General features: G+C 41.4%; 1 protein-coding gene across 13 annotated transcripts in view; it reads left to right on the top strand.

The window, feature by feature from the left end:
- The first annotated feature begins 6,919 nt into the window (after positions 1-6,919).
- The window catches only part of CADPS2 (calcium dependent secretion activator 2), a 396,201-nt gene continuing 377,679 nt past the window's right edge, over positions 6,920-25,441 (top strand). For all 13 annotated transcript variants that reach the window (XM_089524382.1, XM_089524381.1, XM_089524383.1 and 10 more), the window contains exon 1: positions 6,920-7,359. In XM_089524382.1, coding sequence (XP_089380508.1) covers positions 6,982-7,359 — 378 coding nt within the window. In that variant the 5' untranslated portion in view covers positions 6,920-6,981. The remainder of the gene's footprint in view (positions 7,360-25,441) is intronic.

The raw sequence follows: 25,441 nt of genomic DNA, 5'->3' as shown, positions 1-25,441 counted from the left end.
GGAGAAGCAGATCCGTGCTAGCGATATCATATAGAAAACAATTTTTTCTTCGTCTTTATTTATCTCATTTTCCATTAAACCTAATAAGTAAAGCTCCAGCTTTAGAGTCAATTTTGAACCCAATATTCTGTTAATTATATCATTTACCATATTCCAATATTTTTTTGCTCTGTTACACACCCACCAGCAATGGAAAAAGGTACCCTTTTCATTTTTACACTTCCAACAGGTCACTTTTCAAGTTTTATACATTTTTGCCATTTTATATGGGGAGAGATACCAAAAATAAAACATCTTATAAAAATTTTCTCTTATGTTTTGGGAGATTGTCCATCTTCTAACATCTTCCCATACTTTTCCCCAATGTGCTAACTGTATGGGGTGACCAAAATATCTGGCCTATTTAATCATCTGCTCCCTAATAATCTCATCCTCCATTTCCATTCTCAAGAGTACCACATAGAATTTACCAATTAATTTTTCTTTTTCTTTAGTCATAATTTTACCTAAGTCAGAGTTGTTTTTCCCCCAAATCCAATCCATATATTTTTACATACATTTTATATCTTTTGAAAAGCTGTCTGTATGTGAGCCAGTTTATATTCCACCCCTCACTATTTAATTTCTTTCTTGTTTTTATTACAACCTTGCCATCTATTAATTCCCCAAACCACCTTTTAACAGCATTAGTTAAAAATCACTTTCTCTCCGTCTAGCTTCAGGTTGTCGTGAACTTTCTGCAGAAAGAATATTTATATCTTTATGCATGACCATAGGTGAAGATCATTCAATACCTCCTTGTTTTGGGTCTGGTATTAATGGAGGAAAATGGAGTTGCCAGTTTGCTTTGCCTGACACAGAAATTGTATGGATTAGATCTAATCATTCAAGTGCTGTACAGATGGGTGGCAGAACGCCATCCCTTTTTGCCCCAGATTGGGGCCATGGCAATCGCATGCCGCAGCCTCCAAAGGGAGCAAAAAGAAGCCACCCCAAGCAGCTCCTTATTTGCATCCTGGAAGGGGCATCATAAGTGCTGCAGCACAGCGTTATGACACCCCACCCATGCTGGCTGTTTGGGCACTACGCATGAGGTGCGTCATCATGGCATGCGCTGTCTAGAAGGGTGCATGCCAAAATGGCACCTGGGCATCATCATAAGGGCTTGGAGCATGCGGACACTCAGCTGTCACCCCGCCCACAGGCCGACACAAAGTGCCAGTCTGTATAACCCCTCAGTGCAAGAAACAGAGGCAAAAGGCAAAGCCTTGGAGGATTTGGTTTCTAATTCATTTCGAGACATAATTCAAAGTACTAGTGATCACTTCTAAAGCCCTGAGAGCTTGAGAAAATTAACTCATTGGATAACAGTTCCCTGACTTCTCCAGCTATAGTTCCACAAAGTAACTTTTCCAAACTGTGTTCTAAACAGCATGTGCTGGCCACATGACCATGGGATCATCTTTGACAACACTGGCTCTCTCGGCTTAGGAACAGAGATGAGCACCACCTGCTACAGCTGGACATGATGACTAGTCAATCTTGTAAAAGGAACCCCATTAACTTTAACTACATCTCTTATTTACCATTTTTGTTCATGTGAGCCCAACCAAACTGATCATCAGAGCTCTTTGCCAGATGAAATCATTTTCAGAGTACACTTACCCTTGTACATTAGCAGAGACAGTAACCTGGGAGAGGGCTTTCTTGGACTTGATGTCTTGCATATACATTTTCCATGGGAAAATATTTGCTATCTCGTTCCAGTTGAAGACATAGGCCCAGTACATACCAGCCCCGAAGGATGCCCTCGTCACGTGTGAGGGGCGCCCCACCCACATGCCCCTTGCATGGGAAGAGAGCGTCCTTGCTGTGTGGTGGTGCATAGACAGCGCACACAGCGATGATGTCACTGCTGCGCCGTCGCAAGCTATTTGTGGCGGCACAAAAAGGAGACGCTTTTTAGCAGTCCTTTTTTCACGCAGCAGCACCTTGCAATTTGGTTGCTGCAGCGCTGCTACACAGCAATGAGAGGTGTCTCCCAGCTGCCTCTTCCTGGTGCTCTGTACGATGCCTTTTATAATTTCTGGGACTTCAGTTATGTTGCTGTAATTCAGGGCGAGTCCAAAACAACTGAAAGACACAACACAAGGGTTTCCATCCTTGCTTAGCAAGAAGCAAAACCTCTTGACATCAGAAGGACTTAGTTCTATATGATCACAGAACAGAAATGGCTGTGTTGCAGTCCTGTGCTGAACCAGAAGGAGACTGTTTTTTTTTTCTTTTTAACTGCTAAATTTGACAGCACAAAATGGGCAAGGTACTTTGTCTTTCAGGGACAAAGATAGCTGAAGGCAGTGACAGAAGAGTTCCCAGCACAGGGCCATCAAAATTACTAAGACTTTGATCAGGTCATGAAGAGAATGACAGAAATGGTGATGATAGCACTGCCCTCTTCCTGGCATTATATTTAATGGTTACAGCAAGTACCAACAGGCAGGAGAGTTGAGCCAGCAGGGTGTAATCAGTGCTTATAATATTTTTACTGTTATTTCCTTGTTTTGATGCTGCTTGTTACCTTCAAGTTTCATTGGGAAAGGAAGACATGCTATGCACCAACTGTCTGCATGTATTAAACCAGGAGTAGGAAATTGAGGAGAACATCAGCATTCTCCTCCATAGAAGGCCATCTCCCCCCCCCACCCCCCCAAAAAATTGTCTGAAGACAAGCTGAAAATGAAATTAAAAGAAACTTCCAATTCCATCTCTTTTTGATTGATTTTCTTTGTTTCAGGGAATATTTGAAGCATGTTCTACTATGAAGCATCCAGGAGTGACTTTTCACAAGTTTTGGACAACCCAATGACATGTCTTGGTGGATGGAACTTCAGATAGCAGGTTCTGGCCATTACAAAAAAGCCCCTGGGGGCCACATGCAGTCTATGGTCACAGTTGTGTTAAACTACCCAAATTTGTCCAAATTTAGCTTTTGGTTTTGAAAATTCAGTTGTTTTGGAAAAATTGATACATTAGCTATAATTGCTGCTGTGAATGGTTGCTATTCTTATTTGGTACACTTTTGAATTCTGAACATTAGTCCTAAATGAATTCCATAGCCTTTTGATCTCAGTTTATATATTTTCTTATTCTCTTACCCTCGGTATTTATGTGTGCATGTGTAAGCTATCAACTATGGATAACACTTCATGCTTCTGATCAAGTGTTACAATAAAATGATGATCTGTGATAGAGAGGCAGGATATAAATAAAATTTTATTTTTTATTTTATTATAATAAAAGTTTTGTCAGGTTTCCATCCCAAAGGCAAAGGAAAAAAGCCTGACTCAAGAGAGGGAATTGCTTCTGATTAAACAAAATGTCTTGCCAATCCTGCTTGTGTCTGTTATCTCTCATATCTATCACCTGCCTCCTGTTGGGATGTCATTTTTAAGACCATGTAACTCTTTCTGTAGTGTAAGGGTTCCCAATATTTTTGACTCACGGAGCCCTTTGTAGAATCATTTTCTATGGCGGAGCCCCTAAGAGGCCTACCCTATGTCTTACAAGTTAATGTTGTTTAGTAGTGTTACGGGGTGGGTGGGAAGGAAGATGGGATAGATTGTACTTTTCCTGGAGCAACTGCAGAGCATCTGGGAAGTGCATGCAGAGCCCCAAGGGCTTCTCAGAACATATTGTGTGAGAGAGTCTGCGGCTGGAATCCTGTTGGTTAGTTCCAATTAGAGTAAACTCATTGGATCAATTATTGAATTGTGAATCAAGACATAGGTAAATCCAGGATGTATCCACACTGCAGAAATAAAGCAGCTCAATGCCACTTTAACTGTCATGGCTCCCCATCCTGTGGGATCCTTGTAGTTTGGTGAGTTAGTCTGGTCTGTCAGAGAGGCTTGGTGCCGTATCAAACTACAAATCCCAGGATTCGTAGAATAGTGTTCAATACCCCCTCCACAGACACACCTAATAAGCTGACTGGGCATTCTTATGCTACACTGATGATGAGAAATCAATCAGATATCTTCTGAGGGCTGCAGACTTGCTAACAGGGTGCCAGGCAAGCATATGCAGCACACAGCCCTGCCCTGGCTCTTCCACGCACTCCATTATCAAAGGTGATTGCCTCACTCTGTCATATTATGAACACATTGTGTTAGAAGAGTTGCTTGTGGGACCTAGGAAGAATTATGTATATACTCGACTGTAAATTGACCTTGTGTATAAGTCAGGGCAGATTTTGGGGCCAAAATTGTGGATTTTTATATGACCCATGGATAAGGTAAAGCTTAGGGGCATGTAACCAAGGATCTTAAAGATGAAGCAAGGGGAAACAATGCCAAAAAAACCTTACAAAAATCCAGCAGATATAACTGCTTGTGCACACCCTAAAGGCTGGATGGATAAGAAAACAGAGAAGGATCAGTGCTTCCAGGACAGACTACATGCTTGACTTTCACCACGGGATGGTTCCTTTTTAAATAAGAGTTAAAGTATAGTACATATATTGACCCATAGATAAGTCAACTCAGGGTTTTTGGGTCAATTTTTTTGAGTAAAATTTCTAGACTTGTACATGAGTATATATTTGCTTATTCTGTCTGTTTCCCTCAGCATGCAAGGGAGGTTTCTCTTAACTTCACAAACATATCCAGACAGTATTTGCTTATTCTGTCTGGATATGTTTGTCTGTGGAGATTTTCCCTCCTAATTTAAAAGCACCTTTTACACTTCATTATGGCATAATAAATCAATTGACATGGATTACTTTCCTATTATCTCTTTTTCTCTTCACTTTCCTATTATGGCATTATACATACGTCCACAAAGGATTGGGGCAATACTAATGATAACATGAACACCTCAACTTGAAATGTATTCTCTCTTTCCTTAAAATGGATATATCAGTCTAGAACTGAAATCTGTTGATGGTTACATGTGAGTACACTTAATAACATGACAACTTTTATAAACAGATTTATATTCTGTTATAACTTTCCATATATATTCCATGTAAGGCTGTATGTAACCTGGGTTTCTTGGTGGTGGTGGAGGAGGAGAGAAAGTGTTTTTGGCTTCCAAAAATGCATGGGAGTTGGTTTTTACTAAAATATTCAGGTTGTTGTTGTTTTAAATTGCTATATATAATATAATTTTCTTGGACCATGTAGGCAAGTATGTGTGTTTGTTGTTGTTAACTGCCCTTGAGTTGAACCTGACCCATGGCAACTCTGTGGATGAGACATCTCCAAAAACCGCTGTCTTCTACTGCTCTGCTTAGGTCTGGTAAATTCAGGCTCATGACCTCCTTAACTGAGTCTATCCATCTTCCAAGTGGTCTTCCTCTCTTTCTACTACCATCTAACTTTCCTAGCATTATTGTCTTTTCTAATGAGTCATGCCTTCCCATGATGTGTCCAAAATACAATCGCTTGTTTTTCAAGCCTGATCTGTTCAAGAGCCCATATGTTTGTCTTTTTGGCTAAATCCTTAGCACTCTTCTCTAGTCTAGTACATCTCAAATGAGTTGATTTCCTCCTTATCCACTTTCTTTACTATCCAGCTCTCACATTTGTACATGATGACAATGGGGAATACAATGGCTTGGATGATTCTAATTTTAGTGCTGAGTTGTATATCTTTGCTCTTTAGGCGCTTACCTAGTTCTTTCTTAGCTGCCTTCCCATTCCTAGCCTTCTTCTGATTTCCTGACTAGTCTCCATTCTGATCAATGTTTGATCTGAAGTATGGGAAACCTTTAACTATTTCGATTTCCTCATTATCTAGGTTGAATTTATGTAGATCCTCTGTGGTCATTATTTTTGTTTTCTTAATGTTCAGCATTAAGCTTGCTTTTGCACTTTCTGCCTTGACTTTTCTTAGTAATTGTTCCATGTCTATGATGTCTTCCAATAGTCATATGGGGTTGTCCACATATCTTAGATTGTTGATGTTCCTTCCTCCTATCTTCACTTCAAATGCTACAAGATCCCTCTTAGGCTCAAGTCTAGGAAAGCTAATACTCCCAGCTTCTCTCTCTTTCAGTTGGTCTGAAAGGCTCTATACAAGAGCTCTTTCTGGCATAGGCAAACACAGCTATGGGTCTGAATTACAGCCTTTATTATAGAGTGTGTGAAAGAGAGAGAGAGAAAGAGAGAAAGGAAATAAGAAAAGAAGGGAGGGTGAGAGGGAGAAAGAAAGAAAGGGAGGGAGGGAGGAAGGAAGGAAGGAAGGAAGGAAGGAAGGAAGGAAGGAAAGAAGAAAGGGAGGAAAGAAGAAAGAAAGGGAGAGAGGGAAAAAGGAAGAGATGGAAGGAGGGTGGGAGGGAGAAATGGATGAAAGGAGGAAAGGAGGGAGGAAGATAGGAAGGAGAGGACGAAGGAAGGGAGGGAGAAAGAAAAAATAAAGAAAGAGAAGAAGAGAGGGAGGGAGGAAAGAAGGAAGGGAGAAAGGAAAGGAAGGAGGGAGAGAGGAAGGAAGAACGGAAGGGAGAAAGGAAGGCAGGGGGCGAGTATGAGGAACAGTGTAAGGCAACCCCCTTTTGCCTTTCTCCTCAGCAGCGAGGCTGGCAGGACCTGAGGCAGCAGGCGCCTCCCAAGGGGAAGAAGGCAGGGTCCAGTGTCCCCACAGGAGGCTTTTTAGTTCCCCCCCAACAGCTCTGGCCTGGCGGGAAGCCGTGAGTGGCCCGAGGAGGGGAAGGCGGAGGCAGGGCAGCAGCTGTGCGTAAAGGCGCGCAGCCCTCTCCTGCTCCTGCTCCTGTGCGCTTCCACGTGGGCGCCTTGTTGTGGGCGCCACAGGTCCCCCACCTGCTGCGAGTAGCAGCCTCCTCCTCCTCCCTCCCTCCTTCTTCCCTCCTCCTCCTGCCCCAAACTCCGCCCTTCCTCCTCCTCCAGCTGCGAGTCTTGAGGCTCGACGTGTCCGGAAAAGGGACTCCTTGGCTGCTGCCTCCTTGGCTGCTTCTTGGCCACCATGCTGGACCCGTCCTCCAGCGAGGAAGAGTCCGAGGAGGTGCCCGAGGAAGACAAGGGCTGCCCGGGGGCCGGCCACAGCTCCCACCCGCCGCCTGCTGCTGCTGCTGCTGCTGCTACTTTGGACAGAGCGGGCCCTGGAGCCGGAGGAGGAGGAGGAGGAGGAGGGACGGTGGCTCTGGCCGGAGGGCCCCGGCCCTGCAGCCCCAGCCCTTCGGCGCGCAGCGAAGGCCGAGAGGAGCAGGAGCTGCTCCAGAGGAAGAAGGAGGAGGAGAGGGAGAAGCGCCGCCGGGTCCAGCTCTACGCCTTCATCGTCCGATGCATCGCCTACCCTTTCAACGCCAAGCAGCCCACAGACATGGCCCGCCGGCAGCAGAAGGTGGGTCCGGCCGCCTCCACCACGGAGGAGAAGCAGGCACCCGCTTGGGCACGGCTTTGGCGCTTTCTTGGGCTCTTTGCTATGGAATTCTGGGAGTGGGAGTTTGTGGTGGGGCCCAGCCTACTACAACAGAATTCCATAGCAAAGAAGCCGACAAAGAGTCAAAGCCCTGCCAAACCGAGTTACTGTTGCAAGACTAGAGAAATAATACAGTGTGCAGCCTCGGAGAAGGCAACCCGGGAGCCCTCCATGGCTCCTCTCCTGAACTTGGGGCACTGGTCGACTGGTTCACTCCTTTGGGCTTGATCCTTTCCCTTCTTTCCCTTCCTCCCTTCTTTTTCTTCCTCATTTCCTTCCCTTCCTTTCTTCTTTTCCTTCCTTCCCATCTCTTCTCCTTCCCTTCTCCATCCTTTCCTTCCTTCCTTCCCTCCATTCATTCTTTCCCTTCCTTCCTCTCTTCTTTTCCTTCCTTATTTCCTTCCTTCCCTTCTCCTTGCTTTCCTTTCCTTCCTTCCTTCCTTCCTTCCCTCCATTCATTCTTTCCCTTCCTTCCTCTCTTCTTTTCCTTCCTTCTTTCCTTCCCTTCTCCTTCTTTCCTTCCCTTCCCTTTCCCAGTGGCAGCCCCCTGTTTGGTGTCAGAGGGTCAGGCAGGAGGCGGAGGGAAGTCACCGCCGCTGGCTTCTTCCTTGGAAGGTGCCCGAATTGCTCCTCAGTCTTTCTTTCTCCCTCTGCCTTGCTTCATGCTTTGACTGGCAACAGGTGGAGGAAGGCGATCCCCCCCATAGGGCCGTTTAGGGGGCCGTGTGTGGCTTCAGTCCCAGGCAGGAGCTTTGGGAGTGTCCTTTCCAGACCAGTTCAGCTGTGTCTGTGTGGCTTTATTCAGAGGAGGTTTGCCATTGCCTTCCCTTCTGGTTGAGAGAGTGTGACTTGCCCATGGTCACCCAGTGGATTTCATACCTGAGCTGGGAATCGAACTCGGTCTCCAGAGTTGTCAGTTTAATGCTCAAACGGCTGCACCATCCATGCAGGGTCTTTACGCCAGAGAAAATCTGGAGTCCACTAAGACTTGTGTATCAGATGGTAGTTGTTCTCCTGTGCCTTCAAGTCGTTTCTGACTTGCAGGGACCCTAAGGCAAAGCTATCATGGGGTTTTCTTGGCAAGGTTTGTTCAGAAGTGTCTTTGCCTTTGCCTCCCTTTGAGGCTGAGAGAATGTGACTTGCCCAAGTTCACCCAGTGGGCTTCCAAAGGCTGAGCGGGGATTCAAACCCTGGTCTCTAGAGTCACAGTCTAGCCTCTACGCCACATTGGCTCAGCAAGATGGAGGCTGCCGCTTAAGAATAACAACAGCACCAAAGTTGGATAGCATCCCAAATCCACAAAACAGGGATACTTTCATGGAGCCAACCAAAATGCTCAAATATATGTATTGCTTGACCATTTTTTTGCTAGTAGAAGTGGCCCTGGGAGGGGGCTTGAAATTGCCCCCATTCCTACCAAATTTACTTATAAGTTGAGGCAAGATCACTTGGTATCATATGGTCCTCCGTATGTCTACTCTGAAGTAAGAAGTGTCACTGTGGTCAGAGGGGATTCTTCAGATCACTGTGGATAGCGTTGCAGCCTTAGAGCAGGGATGTAGCCAGGATTTTAGGAAGGGGGGGTCCAGACTAAGTGCCACTCCATTATAATGGAGCTTGGGTGCGGAGGCGCAGCAGCACACACAATTCATTTTTCTAATGGAAGGGGGGGGGGGTCCGGACCCCAAGATCACCCCCCCCCCCCCGGCTACGTCCCTGCTTAGAGATCATGATCAAGGCAGCTCTCAGAAGAAAACAAGATGGCATTATGTCTGAGAAGGACGTATTTTGGAAGCTGGGCCTGAATACACTTGATCTTCCTGTGGAGTGAGTGAGGCGTAACAGTGCAATCTGAGAGCTTTTGTTTATTATAACAGTGCTTGAAAGTTGCAACTGCTTTTGTCACTTGACAGTCAGCTACGTGTTGATATTCCAGTATTCTCAAATCCAGAGGACTACATTGTTTTTCTCTGACTTAAAACAGCTCCCTGGGCGCCAAAGGTGATATATGGTTTCCTTTAGAAGGCAGGTGGCTGAAAGCAGGTCTGGTGAGAGGAAATAATAATAGAGCAGAAATTGCTTCAGACAGCAAACATACATTTTGTTTCAGTCCCCAGTAAAAACTGTGTCTTGAGAGACCATCGACCGACCGACAGAAGGAAGGTATTGACATTCTAATAAAAGGGTGCGAAACTGCCTCTGATTTAGCCAAGTGTAATTTAAGGAAGAGGTCAGAACAGCCTCTTAATATGTAACATTTTAAATGCAAATTGATGAATGATCTGTTATTTTATCACGTCTCTGTGCAGAAAGTGGTGTATTCTTTAAAAGTTTTGAATGGCGAGCCACATAGTTAGAACTCCTAATTGTATATCCCAAATATAAAATCTCTTTTTCCTCTCATCTCCTTTTCATCAAGATCTACATTTCATCATACTGCATTCAATCTACTGGCTTTTAAGAGCTGGATCCCGGTATTGTTTTTAAGGCTGGCTCCAGGTTAATGTATCTGGATCATGAACATGGGGAAAACCGATGTCCAAAATATCTTGTCTGAAAAGATTTATCAGCAAGATGCAAGGGAAGGATGGTTCTTTGCATATGGTTGACCCACATCCAATCCCCTGACATCTCCAGGTAGGGCTGGGAAAGACTGTTTTCAAATCTTGGAAAGTTGCTGCCAGTCAATGTAGACAGTGCCAAGCTAGATGGACCAAAGCTGGCCATGATGTAGAGCAATTTCCCTTGTCAAGACTCTTGACAGTTTGTGTTTGTGGAGCAGTCATGAGAGGTTAACAAACATTATTAGTGTTGGTATAGCATGTTCCCATGTGAAATCCTCCACATTCTAGAACAAGAGTGGCAATAATCTAGAATGGGGGGAGCATGTCACATCCTAGGGACATTTTCTTGGACCCCAGAGGGCATGTGTATACATATATATTTATATACGTATATCAAAAAACGTATTCACATTTGTTTTTCTCCAAACGTCTCCATTCCATGCTAGAGGATGTGGAGGGATTTTCAACCATGTTTGAAGCTTCCTGCTCTCCCATCAGAAACAAATTTTGCAATTTACCTCCCAAACAATCCCCAAAATGTCCACTAGGTGGCATGAAGTATGTTTACATCACATTTTGGTGGCAGCCTGGACCAATTTATGACTTGAAGGGCTCATTCCCACTTACTTTTAAATTGGTTTCCGATTCGCCTTCACTCCGTGTTGGTAAATCGATTCCGTCGTTCCCACTAGGAAAGCGGATCTTTTCATTATCTCCTTGTAATCACTTCTTTTTTGGCATGATTATCGTCCCCACTAGTTTGCACTGCTTCAAAATGCATGTCAATCATCTGTGCATCATGAGTGACCTAAGCGGCAGCCTGGGCAGCCTGGCTTGGGAAATTGATAGAATATTTGATTCATTGGTTTTGCAACTACTTGCCTCACTGATTGCAAATAGTTGCAAAAATCAATGAATCAAATCATCTATCAATTTTATTTTTTAAAAAATCATGTGCCCATAGGTCACACCATAAACACAGTAGCAGCGCTGAGAGAGGGGGGAAATGGTGGATCCACCAAAAACTGAGGAGGGATGGTAAATACCCCTCTGCCATTAGTCCCTCCCCTCCAGAATGAAAGTGATTCAGAGCTGTCGTTTCCACTTGTTGAATATGCTTTGGAATCAGTTCTTTTCAAAAGAACCGCTAGGAAAATAGTGTCTGGAAAAACTGTTTTTTTGTGTGTGTTTTTATTGCAACAGAAATTGATCAAAGTATATCGGAACTGGTTTCAAATGGGATCAACGGTCATATAAACTGATCAGCAGTTTGCTTTAAATCTTAGTGGGAACGAGCCCAAAGAGGCCTTTTTTGAAATTCAAAGCATGACGAAGAGGTCTCCTGGGCAGCTAATACAGTCCTCCTGCTCCTGCCTTCCACAGCTGCCCACCCCTGTTCCAGAAGCACACATACCCATAGAGGAAAAACATTCCTTTGGAAGAAGATTCTTTACTTCATGCTGGGCTTACAGTGACAAATAATATATTTGTTGAGGGAGGAAATAAAAACGTTGAGGGAAGCTGTATGGTCAACCAAGAACATTGTTTGATGAAGCAATTAAAACTGTGATAGAATCACCCTCTGGAGATCTAACTAAATGATGAGTATCGGATGGAAAACATTTGACATCTTACCTCAAACTAAAAGGCACCTGTAGTTGTAATTCAGAAGTGACGGCTCCTGTGTGCAGTAATTAATGGATTTGTGTTTAATTTGCTTTGGGCATTTACATTTGGCATGAACACATTAATTTCTGCCTTGCAGTGGGATTGTGTCTGCCACTGAAACTCATAGTTGTGGTCATTAATCTTGCTTAATTGCTAGTACTGAGAGCTCTGTTTTAGGCTTTTGAAAATCTTCTGTTTTCTAGTAGCAATTGAAATATTCCACTGACTGGAATTGCAATTGCCTTTCAGTGGCTTCTTTTTAAAAAAGATGATAGACTCACTCAAATCCAGATGCTGGAAAATGACTAAAGCCCCTGGTTTTTGTTCAAGCAAGTAATGTTAAATGAGTCAAATGAGACTGCTTGCAATTATATTGCACTGTAGAAAACTTTTTTTAAAAGATAGGTACTGACTTTGCTCTTCAGTTTTCCTGTTCCCCACAATGCAGATAGTAGTATCTATTGAAGTTGTAGCTTATCTGGAATTCACTGAATGCTCTTATAGCCCTCAAATTCTTGTATGTTACTATCAGTGGGGTTTTTTTTTTTTAAATTAAGGGTCACCATAAGTTGGAAATGACTTAAAGGCAAACAACAACAACAAATGTACACAGTATTCCTGGCTATGTTATCTGTGAAGAAATCAATGGATCTAGGCGGTGGTTTAAAAAAAGAAATGGATTTTCTTGCATTTCTATGATGTTGGGTTTATTTAAATAAAGAAGCATATAAATAATAATTCTTGGAACACATATTTCCCTTTGAAAAGTGTAAGATACATTTAGTTCCCTTTATAACAGGATTGGCAGCTACATGGGGTTCCTCAAGCTGCATTCTCTCATCACTGGACTTTGGAGGGCTTGGTTCTCTCCTTCCTTTTTTTCTTTTTAATTTTTTTAAAAAAGTATTATTCAGAATGAATCCCTACCCATGAGGAACCATCATATTTTTGGTTCCCATTAGGATGTTTCGGGCCCCAGCATAGGCTTTTTTCTGAAGTGGGAAGAAAGGCTTCCCTAGGCCTAAAATTCATGAAAACTAACATGGCATACTGTTCTGAATGGGCTAGGACTTTGGGAGACAAAGGGCCTGAATACCCAGGCCAAAATAAAGCTGCTTTGGATCACTTTGGAGGTATGCTGTTTAAATGATGCATGCATCCTAAGAGGCCAGAAGCCGTGCCAAAGCCATGCTCCAGTCCATATCAGTATATTCTACCATGATTATTATTGGTTAACTTTGAAAGTCTTGTTAATCTTTATAAAACAACATTTTGGGGGGAACCCCCCCTCCCAGTATTCAGATTCAGCCTTGCAAATTTGAAGTTGAAAAGTAAGAATAAGCCATTTGCAATGTTTAACCATATAATTGTTCCATAACACTGCAATTGCCAACTATGACTCAAAGTGAGGCACAGGGCCTTGGTATATCGGTTTTGTATTCCTGTAGTGACCCATTATTGCTGAATTTTCCATTCATACTGTGCTGCAGACTGTATGCAAGTCTGGCTTGTTGATTTCTCTTTATATTGGGCAGTCCATGACCTTATGTGTTGGTAGGAAAAGGAAATGATCCCCACACTTTCAAAAATAAATTCCACATCTGGGGAAATTCCAGTAACATAAGAGAGTTTGGCAGCAGCTTCATATATCACCATTGTAAAAAGCGTCCTATAGTTGCATATTAGTTTTTAGTGTTAAAAATGAAGCCAGGTACATGAACTCATATAGTAAGTACAGTTGGCCCTCTTTATCCATGAATTTTTTAAATACTGGGATTCAAGCATCTACAGCTTGAAAATATTCAATACACACACACACATACACCATTGTACTATACCACAGTATTTAATGAAACTTGAGCATCCACGGATTTTGGTATCCATGGAGGGTCCTTGAACCAAGCTCCGGCATATACCAAGGACTCACTGTACTTGTGTGATAAAACTCTCTGTCTCAGTCCTTCAGCCTTTTTTCCTGAAGCACTAGATTTCTCTGTGTGAGGATATCATGCCAGACTAATTTGATCTCTTTTTTTTGGATAAAATTACCAGTTTAAATAATAATAATAATAATAATAATAATAATAATAATTTTATTTGTATACCGCCCTTCCTATGATCAGGGCGGTGAACAACAATCAAAACAATACAGTTTGATAGATGAAGGAAATGCTGTGGATATAGCACATCTTGGATTCAATAAGACATTTGAGAATTTGTAATTGGTTGACTGACCGAACCCAAAGAGTGCTCACCAATGGCTCCTCTTCATCCTGGAGAGAAGTGACTAGTGGGGTGCCACAGGGTTGTGTCCTGGGCCCAGTTCTATTCAACATCTTTATCAGTGACTTGGATGAAAAAATAGAGGGCATGCTTATCAAATGTCCAGATGACACCAAATTAGGAGGAGTAGCTAATAGCCCAGAGGAGAGGACCAAAATTCAAAATGATCTTAATTAATTAGAAAGCTGGGCCAAAACTTACAAAATGAATTTCAACAGGGGGAAACGTATGGTATTGCACTTAGGCAGAAGAAATGAAATGCATACATATAGGATGGGGGACACTTGGCTTAACAAGACTACATGTGAAAGGGATTTAGGAGTCCTAGTGGACTGCAGGTTGAACATGAGTCAACAGTGTGATGTGGCAGCTAAAAAAGCTAATTCAATTTTAGGCTGCATCAATACAAGTATAGTGTCTAGATCAAGGGAGGTAATGGTGCCACTCTATTTTGCTTTGAACAGGCCTCACCTGGAATTCTGTGTCCAGTTCTGGGCAGCACAATTCAAAAAGGATGTTGACAAGCTGGAGCATTTCCAGAGGAGGGCGACCAAAATAGTGAAAGGTCTGGAAACCATGCCCTATGAGGAGCGACTTAGGGAGCTAGTTATGTTCACCCTGGAGAAGGACAATTAAGAGATGATATGATAGCCTTGTTTAAGTATTTGAAGGGATGTCATATTGCGGATGGAGCAAACTTGTTTTCTGCTGCTCCAGAGAATAGGACCCAGAACAGTGGATTGCAGATACAGGAAAAGAGATTCCAGCTCAACATTAGGAGGAACCTCCTGACAGTAAGAGCTGTTTGACTGTGGAGCAGACTCCCTCGGAGTGTGGTGGAGTCTCCTGGAGGTCTTTAAACTGAGGCTGGATGGCCATCTCTTGGGGGTGCTTTGATTGTGAGTTTCTGTGTGGCAGAGGGTTGGAATGGATGGCCCTTGTGGTCTCTTCCAACTCTATGATTCTGTGATTCTGTGTCTTTGTGAGGACTGAAAGGAACAAGCATTCAATATTTCCACGTCTCTTCCATTTTCCTCCTGTAGTTCTCAAGGTTGAAAGCTTAGGCCTGTTTGGGTAGGCTGTTGGATTGGGAATGATACAGCATGTGAAAACTTTGATGCTGCATGCCAACTATAATGGTCTGGATCAAAGAGCAGATCTCTGCAGATGTTACACCAACCCTGTGTGAAGGCACCTGGCCGGCTTGCCCACTTCCTTTGCTTGAGGGCAAATGAGTAGAAAACATGCCCAGGGTATAACTACAAGTCTTCGTGGGAATATGCTGTCCATAAGAAACTGATTCTTCTTGGACTTTCTAGCAATACCATTCTAAAATTAGGATTAGATCAAGCAAAATCATTTATAAGGCAAAGGATCTTAGATCCTATAGGTCAGACAGAAACTTCTGCCATTACTAATTATCTATTTTTAAAAAACCAACTGTTAACTAATAATCCAGCTTCTTACCTATACTATGTTACAGTGCCCAAATTCAGGAGAGCCTTATCATTAGCTCGATTCAATGCTCTTCCAACAGTAGTGTTGGAAGGGAAATATAGGAAAATTCCCCATGAGCTCCTATGTTCCTGTGACACTGATGCTATTCAAACCACAGCCCACGTTCTTCTGTATTGTCAGTTCTATAAGGATATTTGTCATCAGCTGATTACCCCTCTTGTAACTAATTTTCCTGGTCACGCAGATGTGTTTTACTTAAGTTATTTGTTGGAGAGCCAGAACCAAACTGTCATACAGAAGGTAGCAAAATTTTGTTACATCATGTGTAAAACACAGATGGTGAGTAATATTTGACGTCAGATGGTAGAGATCATTTCTGATTTTTATATCAACAATTGTACCTTGTATCAACAACTGTATTTTACTCTATTATTTTACTTATTTAGTCTATTTATACTAATTTTTATTTTACTTTACTTTATTTTATCTTATTTTATATTGACTGAAAAAAAGATGATGATGATGATGATGATGATGATGATGATGATGATGCATAGGGTGGTAGAAGGTGTATTGTATATTGTGGATCAGATGCAGGGGCCACACAGATGTGTCTTTTGAAATTGGTTCTTGTTCTGTATATTCTGACAATTAGTTTTATTGTCAAAAGAATTTATTAGAGAACAAGAGAATGATAGATCTTGATAGCGATACTGCAGAACCCAGCCTTCTAACAACCCTGTTTTTAAAGAGATGATAAGCCCTGAATTTTAAAAAGCATACTCTACCCTAGGCCAGTATATCTTCTCTTTCTGTTTTATATCACTACTGAGGGCTACCAGTTGACTACTTCTGTACACTTGTTCACAATTGCTCATTGTGCACCGTTTGTTGGACTCAGTATCTCACAAGATGTTTTGCTATTTGTATGCTGCTGAAGGTGAATGCTGCCTCCAGTTTTTCCAGTGTTTATGTCTCCTGTTGTTTGTCACAGACTTTTGATAAATTTGGTGATAGCTGTCTCATTCCATTTGGATGCTATTGAAAAAGGTGATGAATGCATGATATATGCTAGTTCAACATACTGGTTTGCACATTAATAATGACAGGAATTTATATAAATAGTGTGTATGTTTGTTGGAGGCCTGTGGCTGTGTGTATCACTCTACATATACCATAACTTATTCTGAGCGGACACAGATGCTAATTCCAAAAGATCTTAAATTAAATTTGTGTGCATCTGGGATTGTTTGAATTGGGAAATGTGTGTATCAGATCCAAACTCTTAAGCATGATTGTTTTTCTTTGTCAACAACATACAGTATCTCTTGTTCATCAGCTCCCAGTGGAATTCCCCATGTCAACCATACTGGGCTTTCATTTTGTCTTGAAGGTTATCATTTCAATTCTAAACAAATATCCTTCCCTCCAGTGCTCAGAATACATTGTTCTCAGACCTTACATCTGCTCAGCCTATGACTCCAGAAGCAGGCTGGTGAGAGGAAGATTCTAAATCCATGGTTTTCTAAAGATTTCTGACTGTGGCAAAATGTTTGCTGTGACTTACGGTAGAAAACTACTCAAAGCATATATTGGGGAACAAATAAAAATGTTGGCTCATATCAAGAGCTGTTGTGTTGAATGTGTGAATTGTACTGGAGTAATATGAGTTGCTTGATTTTTTAAAAAAACTTGGACAGACTTAGATTGAAAATCCAGATACTGCTCCTGTCTATATGCTAGCTGCTCACCCTGAACACATTAGTAATGACAGAAGAACCAGAAGACACACATACTGACAATGAAAGCAGGGTCTAAATCTTCTGAAGTAGATTCCATTTCTAAGGTAGACTTGGCTGCAGTTTGCCATTTTGATTATTTTTATTTTCATAAAGGTGAGGTGAGGTTTCTCCTTTTTCATAACTCTCTTCAGTTTTTTGCTCTCTCCCTCAGATCTGATTCATGAAGAATTCTTCTGTAGAATCTCATATGGCAGCTTCAAATATGGATTGCCCTCCAGACATCACACAAGTGGCTGCATTTATTGGGTTATACACAGTTATCCTGTGTTCACCACATCTGTTTGTGCATTCATTCATTTACATATATACATTATCTGTACTCTGGATTAAGCAAGGTTCTGATATATATGTTCCAAGTCATCTTTGTGCACAGTACTCTTTTTTTATTTAAAGAGAGAAAGCAAATATAAAGGTTAATGGAAGCTGGTGACTTCTTTGGCAGCGGGGCAGGGAATCTGCACAGGGTTTTAGCCCAAATATTCAAAGGGATATTCAAGGTGCTGAACCATGTTCCCCAATATACAGTAGCATCCTGGATAGTTCATTTCATGTTGACAAACCTGGCACAGATTTACCATCCATTAAAATTGGAACCATTGGCAAGATGCTGCTTTTAAGTCCCATTCTGTCACATTGCTTGTGGCTGGGCCTGTCACGTTTGTGAAAGATCAGAATTCTACATTGTCTGGGTGTCTGTGTTTCTCTATGAATCAAGAGAACTCCCTGCTGTAGAATTTACAGCTGCAGTCACAAGCAGCCAGTATGAGTGTGATTATAGTCTGTTGTTGCATTTTCTATGAAACCAAAGTCAGAATTTTTCATGCCCTTGTTATGAGAAGTGGTTTCCTTAAATTCTAGGTGTGCATGCTTTTCCTTACTATGGCCCTGAATGGAAGCCCTGAGCTGCCATGGACTTAACATGTGTATGTTGTGAAGGCTGGACAGTGAAGAAAGCTGACAAGAAGATCAACTCGTCTTTTTACTGGCAGGAAAAGAACTTTTTATTTCAAAAGTAATGTGGCTTTTAATTGGTTGTGTAGAAGACCTGTCTAACAGGTTGTGCTGGTGTTTGATGTTCATATTTTAAATGCTTGAAAATCAATAGTTAAATTATTTTAATAGCATTATCTATTTAATGGCTTTTAGACAATTTGATTTATATGTTTTAGTTGCATTTTGTTTTTAACTTACACCATAAGCCTCCTTGGGTTGCATATTGGGAGGAAAGTGGGCTATAAAATAAATAAATACATTTAAGAATGGTGTGAAAAGAGAGTTCTGTGGCTACAGTGAACCACCAGAAAGATACATAACTGGGTCCTAGAGCAAATTAAGCTTGAATTTATTATGGAAGGGAAAATGACAGAATTGAGATTATGAACATAATTATGTCCAGTTGTACTTTGGGCACATCACGAGACAGTGTGACTTTTGGGGAAAGTGTTTGGTGAAATGGAAGACAGTAGGAAAAGACAGAGGCAACAATATAGAGTGATTCTATCAAGGAAGTCATGGCTGGATGGTATCTGTTCTGTGCTTCCGTAAACAAGTGTCCCAGGTAGCAGGTGGTTGGAGTGCATGAGCTCTTTAGTAGTTAATCCAATCTAGGTAATTCACAAGTCATCCAAACAAGATCAAGGGAAAAACAAGAGGATGGCCGTCAGCTGCTCTAGACATTGTTATAGCAAGTCTGTAGTCCAGAAACATAAAGCCAGCAAGAAGTAAAACAGAGTCACCAATTGTAGCTAATCCAAGGTCAAGAAATACAAGCACTGAAGAATACTGCTGGTCACCAAGTTAGAACAGTTGCAAGCAACAAAGATGTGAGAGAACCACTTTTCAGTTTTATAGATTACACATTTATAGGCAGCAATCTCAAAACCAGGTGCTTAATTAGTCAGTGTTTCCTGTTTAATAGCCACTAGGATTGGCATAAACTCTCCTTTCAGTGATCTTCAAAGGATGGCAGTGTGTCTTCAGAGTCTTCCAGCTCCTACTGGGGAGCAGAGTACCCCACTGCCAGACCCCAGCCTCATACAGGCTATTGTTATCATTTTTGGGTATCTGTTACATCTGAGTCTGAATCATCTGGCTCCAGAGCATGAAGTATAACAAGTACCTGTGAGATCCAACCAGATGACCAAGTCTTATAGAGGTCACTGACTTGATAGAAAACTAAATTTTCCACAGAAGCATGTTTTCCACAGAAAGCTATCCACAGTACAAACAATTATCTACAATAAACCATAATTCTTATGTGTTACAACATTAATAGATTTTTACAGGAAAAAGTTTAAGAGCATATAAAGCATACCAATAGATCAGCTAACTATTCATTATCCAACATAGCAACATCATATTTTGCACTAAATAACTCATGAAAGAGTAAGACACCAATCAGACAACAAACGACAAAAAAGGAGAAAAGATAATGACAAGCCTTAGGACTGCCCACACACAAGCAATAGAAGGATATATTTCTGTATCACCAGGATCCAGTGTCCTGGGTGAAGCAAGGCCCTCCTCATAGTAAACTGCTTCCGACCATGTTTGGGCAGCAGAACACTCAAACCACATGGGGAAAAATGAAATTACAGAGGAAATCATCCAGCCCTCATAGGTGCTGTTGGACTAAATCTTCTGTCAGGCCCTACCAAACAAAACTCGTGATGAGGGATTGTAAGAGCTGCAAACCAGCAATTTATGGAGGACTGTAGATTTTCCAACTCTGTAATAAAGCATAGAGTGCTAAAATATGTACAGACAACTTATCTTACCACCTTAAATCCTCAGTGACTCTCCACAAATTATTTTGCATTCAGAAATCTAGCATGACAGAAGATCCTTTGTGTGAATTTCTGTGCATAGATAGAGAACTCTGAGTGATGGGGGAGATGCTTCATTCCTTGGTGTTTTTTTTAAAATCCACCCCAAATGCCCACAATATTTCCTGAAGGGTTGGTTTCTTGCACTTGTTGCAAAGAGAGTGAAGTGTCTTGAGTCCTCGGTGTTGTGTAGACAATTTAGGGAATGGATAGGCAAGGAAAATAGCTAGCCAAAGATCAGCTTACTTTCACTGCTTGGTATCTTGGTCATTACTTTTTACGTTTGCTTCTTGCCTTTGGTAAGTGCCTTTCTTCTGTGATAAAATCAGCTTCCTGTGAAATTCATTCATTATCAAATGAGATGGAAGCTATGTATTTAAATGTAAAAGCTTAGAATGCAATGAAACAAATATTTCGAATGAATACTATTGTGTTTGTCTTTTGAAAAAACTCACCAAATCCCTTCCATGGGACCACTATGTTTAATTATACGAGTCAGGTTTCACTAATGGATTCTAATTGTTTCTAGATGTGATGAGCATTTATCCAGTTTCTTCCCATCAGATGCAAAATGAGGTCAGCACTAGTTACCATAATCAAGAAGCAGTTGTATTAATACACGTGAAATTAATTTTGAAATGGTAGTTGTCACAGAGTATCAGACCACAGTTTAAATAATTTGTGTTTTGACTGGCTTAAATACTGCTTTTTGATGATTTCCAGTTTTCTTTGAAAAGCGGTGGATGCCAACAATATAGAATAAAAAATAATGTCAAAATTTTTGAATCATGACAAACTACTAATTGCCATGTTATTGGGTCAATTTGTGTGTTTCTGTCATCACATCTTTTTTGTTGAGCAGTGTTATGACTAATTGAAAGTGGTTGGGAATGTTTTTATGAATTAACAATCTGATCTACAAAAGAGAACGGAAGTTGCTGTATTTACGTTAATTAGTGTTGTGTTCCGCCTGCTATCAGCACAGTGTGGAAGTAACATGTTGCATCTAGCGGTACTTATACGATCTCAATTTTGAAACGATGACCTTTCCAACATTACATTTAAAAAGTGATACAATAATTGCCAATAGTATTGCATTACACACACACTGTTAACAGTTAGTTCTAAAATGCTTTTGGGGAGGTTATTTTGTGGGACTTTCCCCTTTTGTCTTTTTTAAAGTGTATTTTTTATAAATAATAATCAGTAACCAACAAGGTTTTTTTTGTTTGCCTTCAAGTCATTTCCAATTTATGGTGACCCTAAGGTGACCCTGTCATGGAGTTTTCTTGGCAAGATTTTTTCAGAGGGGATTTGCCATTGCTATCCTCTGAGGCGGTGAGAGCATAGCTTGTCCAAGGTAATGCAGTGAGTTTACTTGGCCTAGCCAGGATATGAACCCTGATCTCCAGAGTTGTAGTCCAACACTCAACTAACAAGTACTGTGAGTTATACATTACTAATGAACGCTCTTGAAGGAGCATCACAGATAACACATTACTTAGGGGGCAGTATTGAGTAGTGCTTAACACAGATCCCTCCTGTGATGTAGGTGTATATCATGGCAGCAGGCATAATGAGGGGCTCTCACGGCCATGCTTTCATTCAGACTGAATAGAGGCAGATTTTCCAATTCTGAATAACTTTACTTGAGTTTTCCATTGCAAAAAGCTAAGTGTTATTCCATTTTGGTAACTAATGTAAAAGGAACGAGGTAAGATACCCAGAGGTCACCCTGTTCATCATGTAACAAAGTACAATAACATCCAACATCCACAAAATAATAATACTTTTATTGGGCCAACTAAAATGCACAAAATGCATGTTGCGAGCTTTTGAATTTCCACAGGCTCCTTCATCAGGCAAAGGTGAAAATCACACAGTAGAGAAAAAGGTTTTGAAGATGTTAGTCACAAGTTTTCATTTGTCAAGATGTAGCTTTTCTCAGTTCTGGTGATGTGGAAAAATACATGTTGCAAGCAGGCCCCTCCTCTTTCTGATCATGAGGGTACTTCAGGAAATAAAAAATTTAAGTTCCATTACCAAGAGAAGAAGATATGCCCCTCTTGAGATTCAAGCTGCCTCCATCCTTTGTGAAGCTACAAGCTCTTTTGTTAGGCAGAGAGCACTGAATTTCCAAAGAAGCCCTCCATGTAGGAAACATTTTTAGGTGGTGTTTTGGTAACCGCAGATGATGACCAGTTATTTTTTTCTCCAGAAATCTGTCTAGAAGAAATCAAATCAACACCATCCATTGAATGCAATGGTGTTTAGGAGATGTGGCACTGTTTTGCAAGTAAATACAGTTTTTGACTTATTATCATTGACCATCAGTTTCAGTAGTCACTCTCATTAGATGCACTCAAGGCTGGATTAATCTGAACACATGTTACCAAATGCCAAGTCCGTATGAAGAATTTGTAAAATAGCACACGGCAGTGTTCATGGCAAGGAACAAATCTTGTTGGTGTTATTTCACTTGCTAACTCTACGTATGAACAAGAAATTCATTGTTAACAACAACATTGTAGTTTTTACTGTCATTCAAATTATTGTTAGCTAGACTTTACACTGATTCAAACTGTAGACATCTCTTGAAACAATATTACATGAGTTAAGCATATAAAACATCTTCAGCCTGTTGTGAAATAGAAGAGTTGGATTTCAGTGGAACAGGGAAAGGGAGAGCTCAATATGGAGGAAGTGAGGAATCCTGTCGAAGCGTAAGCACGATAGAATAAGGGATGGTGTGATACCAGGGTTGCTACTGCAATATTCACTTTGAAAACTGGATTGCATGCATGTGATTCTCTAACTTTAGATTTTCTGGATAAAAACATACTCTTGTGGGGTTTTAAATATACCAGAAAAAGAGTTAGGCTAGAAATTTAACATACTGTTACCGGCATATGTGAGCCAGCCTGGTTGAGTGATTTTAACTATTGGACTGGGATTCAGGAAATCGGCTGTGGAAACCCACTGGATGACCTCAACCAAGTCACACTTTCTCAGCCATAGAGCAAGGCAGTGGCAAACTGCATCTGAACAAATCTTGCCAAGAAACCCCCATGACATTAGCATTGCCATAGATCAGAAGTGAAGCACAAAACAGCAACATCAATCACCTCCATGCCAGCATTCTCTGAAGATGTCGACCACAGACGCTGGTGAAACGTCAGGAATAAACTCTTCCAGAACACGGCCATATAGCCAAAAAAACCTATGGATGCCAGCCATGAAAGCCTGACTCAAAAACAAACAAGATAGATAGCTTGTGATGATTGAAACGTTGACTAATGACCTGTACAGTGCGCCCTTACTTTATGCAGAGGATCCGTTCCGGACTCCCCTGCATAAAGCAAATTACACATATGCTTGAGCCCCATTTAAATGAATGGGGCTTGTGCATGCGGCGACGCGGTGGCGCATGCGCCATGGGTGCACACCCCATCACTCCCAATGGGACGTGCCGCTCCTTCCTCCCCGTGCGGCTTTCAACATATGCTGAAAGCTGTGTAAAGCACGCCTACGTATGACGTGGGCACACAGTATTTACATATGCATGATCAGGTAAAAGAAGAGCTTTAGTTTCACAGTCCAACCAAAGGAAATATATCTTTTTGTGTGACTATGGGCCTAAAGAGACAGGCCAAAATAAAGCTGCTTCGGGTCATTTTGGAAGTATGCTGTTTAAATGTCACACAAATCTTAAAAGGCCAGAAGCTGTGCCAAAGCTGCGCTCCAATCCTTAGGATTAGAGCACGGCTTTGGCGTGGCTTCTGGCCTCTTAGGATGCATGCATCATTAAACAGCACACTTCCAAAGTGACCCAAAGCAGCTTTATTTTGGCCTGTCTGTTTGGGCCCCAACTTCCCAAGGATGTTCCTTGATCACATGGTTTGTTGTTGTTGTTGTTGTTGTTGTTGTTGTTGTGTGCCTTCAAGTCATTTACAGCTTCTGGCAACCCAAAGGCAAACCTGTCATGGGGTTTTCTTGACAAGAATTGTTCAGAGGATGTTTGCCATTAGTTTCCCTTGAGGCTGGGGGAGCATGTAACTTGCCCAAGGTCACCCAGTGGGTTTCATGTTCAAGCTGAGAATCGAACTCTGATCTCCAGAGTTGCAGTCCAATACTCAAACCATTTCACCACACTGGCTCTCTTGCTTGTTTACAAAAGGTATTTATGCCATGCGATTTAAAATAGTAGAGAGCAAATGGGAGGTTTAAAAGAGCAAAGACAGCAGAGTTTGACAAGCAGGAAATGCTATGCTATCCAAAATTCCACTTGCTCTAAATAGTAAGAGAGGGAGGGGAAGAAAGGATGCTGAAATTTCCCATCAAAATGAATGTAACTTGATACCCATCAGTGATATTCTTTCCCCCCAGTTTTCATGCTTTCCATACATGTTTTCCTAGGGTCTGATCTTCAAAAGAAGGTTTCTCTCGGTACCATCACCTGCATAGTCATGTCTGTTGAGGACATGTAACAGAGCTTTCTTGGTGGGTGCTTCTCAGCACTGGAACCTCCTTCCTGGAGAAGCTACAGTGGCCCTCTGCTTCCTATCCTTTTGTTGATGTGAAAAGACTGTTTTATTTCAACAAACTTTTGAAAATTATATGTTTTTAAGGAGAGGGGTTTTAAAGGGGTGCTGTACTGAAGTTAATTTTACTGTTCTTAAACTGCTTTTCACTGCTTTAAATTGTATGTTTTGAGTGCAATTGACAGTTTAATTACTGTTAATATGTTGTATATTTTAGCTATATAGCATTCGTTTTAATTTAGTAAGCTGCCTTGAGTCCCAGCTGTGAGGGAAAAGGTGAGATATAAATAAAAGATGATGGTGGTGGTAAAAACTGAAGTTTTTTTTCCCCTTCAAGATACAAGAATACTACTGTGGGATAATGAGCTATTGTAAGACACTGACAGAGTACAGGGGGCCTAAATAACCCTAAAGGCACCAGATCCTGTTTGATCTGAGGTCATACCAAGTGTGAGACATTAACATATAGATGGTGATGAAAGTATATCAATATATAATGCACCAGTCTTCCAAGAACAGTGTTTTTCTTCCTTAAAAGGCCCCTAAGGCTGCATCTACACTACAAAATTAATGAAGCTTGCCACCACTTTAACTGTCATGGCTCAGTGCTGTGGAATTCCAGGATTTGTAGTTTGGTGAGGCAAAGGGAAAGCTAAATATCTTATAGTGCAGACAAGGCCTAAGTGGCTTTATGGTAAAGGAAGTAGGCATCAGATCTCATCTGACACCTTGAAATCTAAGCAGTGTCATTCCTGGCTAGTATTTGGATGGCAGACCACCAATGAACTCCATGTGCTGTACACTACATTTCAGAGTAAGGAACTGGCAAAACCACCTCTGAGTATTCCTTGCCTAAGAAAACC

The sequence above is a fragment of the Sceloporus occidentalis genome, unplaced genomic scaffold, assembly GCF_023333645.1.
Source record: "Sceloporus occidentalis isolate IW3139 unplaced genomic scaffold, rSceOcc1.0.p SCAF_5, whole genome shotgun sequence".
NCBI classification, from domain to species: domain Eukaryota; kingdom Metazoa; phylum Chordata; class Lepidosauria; order Squamata; family Phrynosomatidae; genus Sceloporus; species Sceloporus occidentalis.
Note: the sequence above shows the minus strand (reverse complement) of the source record. Positions and strands in the feature narration are given on the sequence as shown.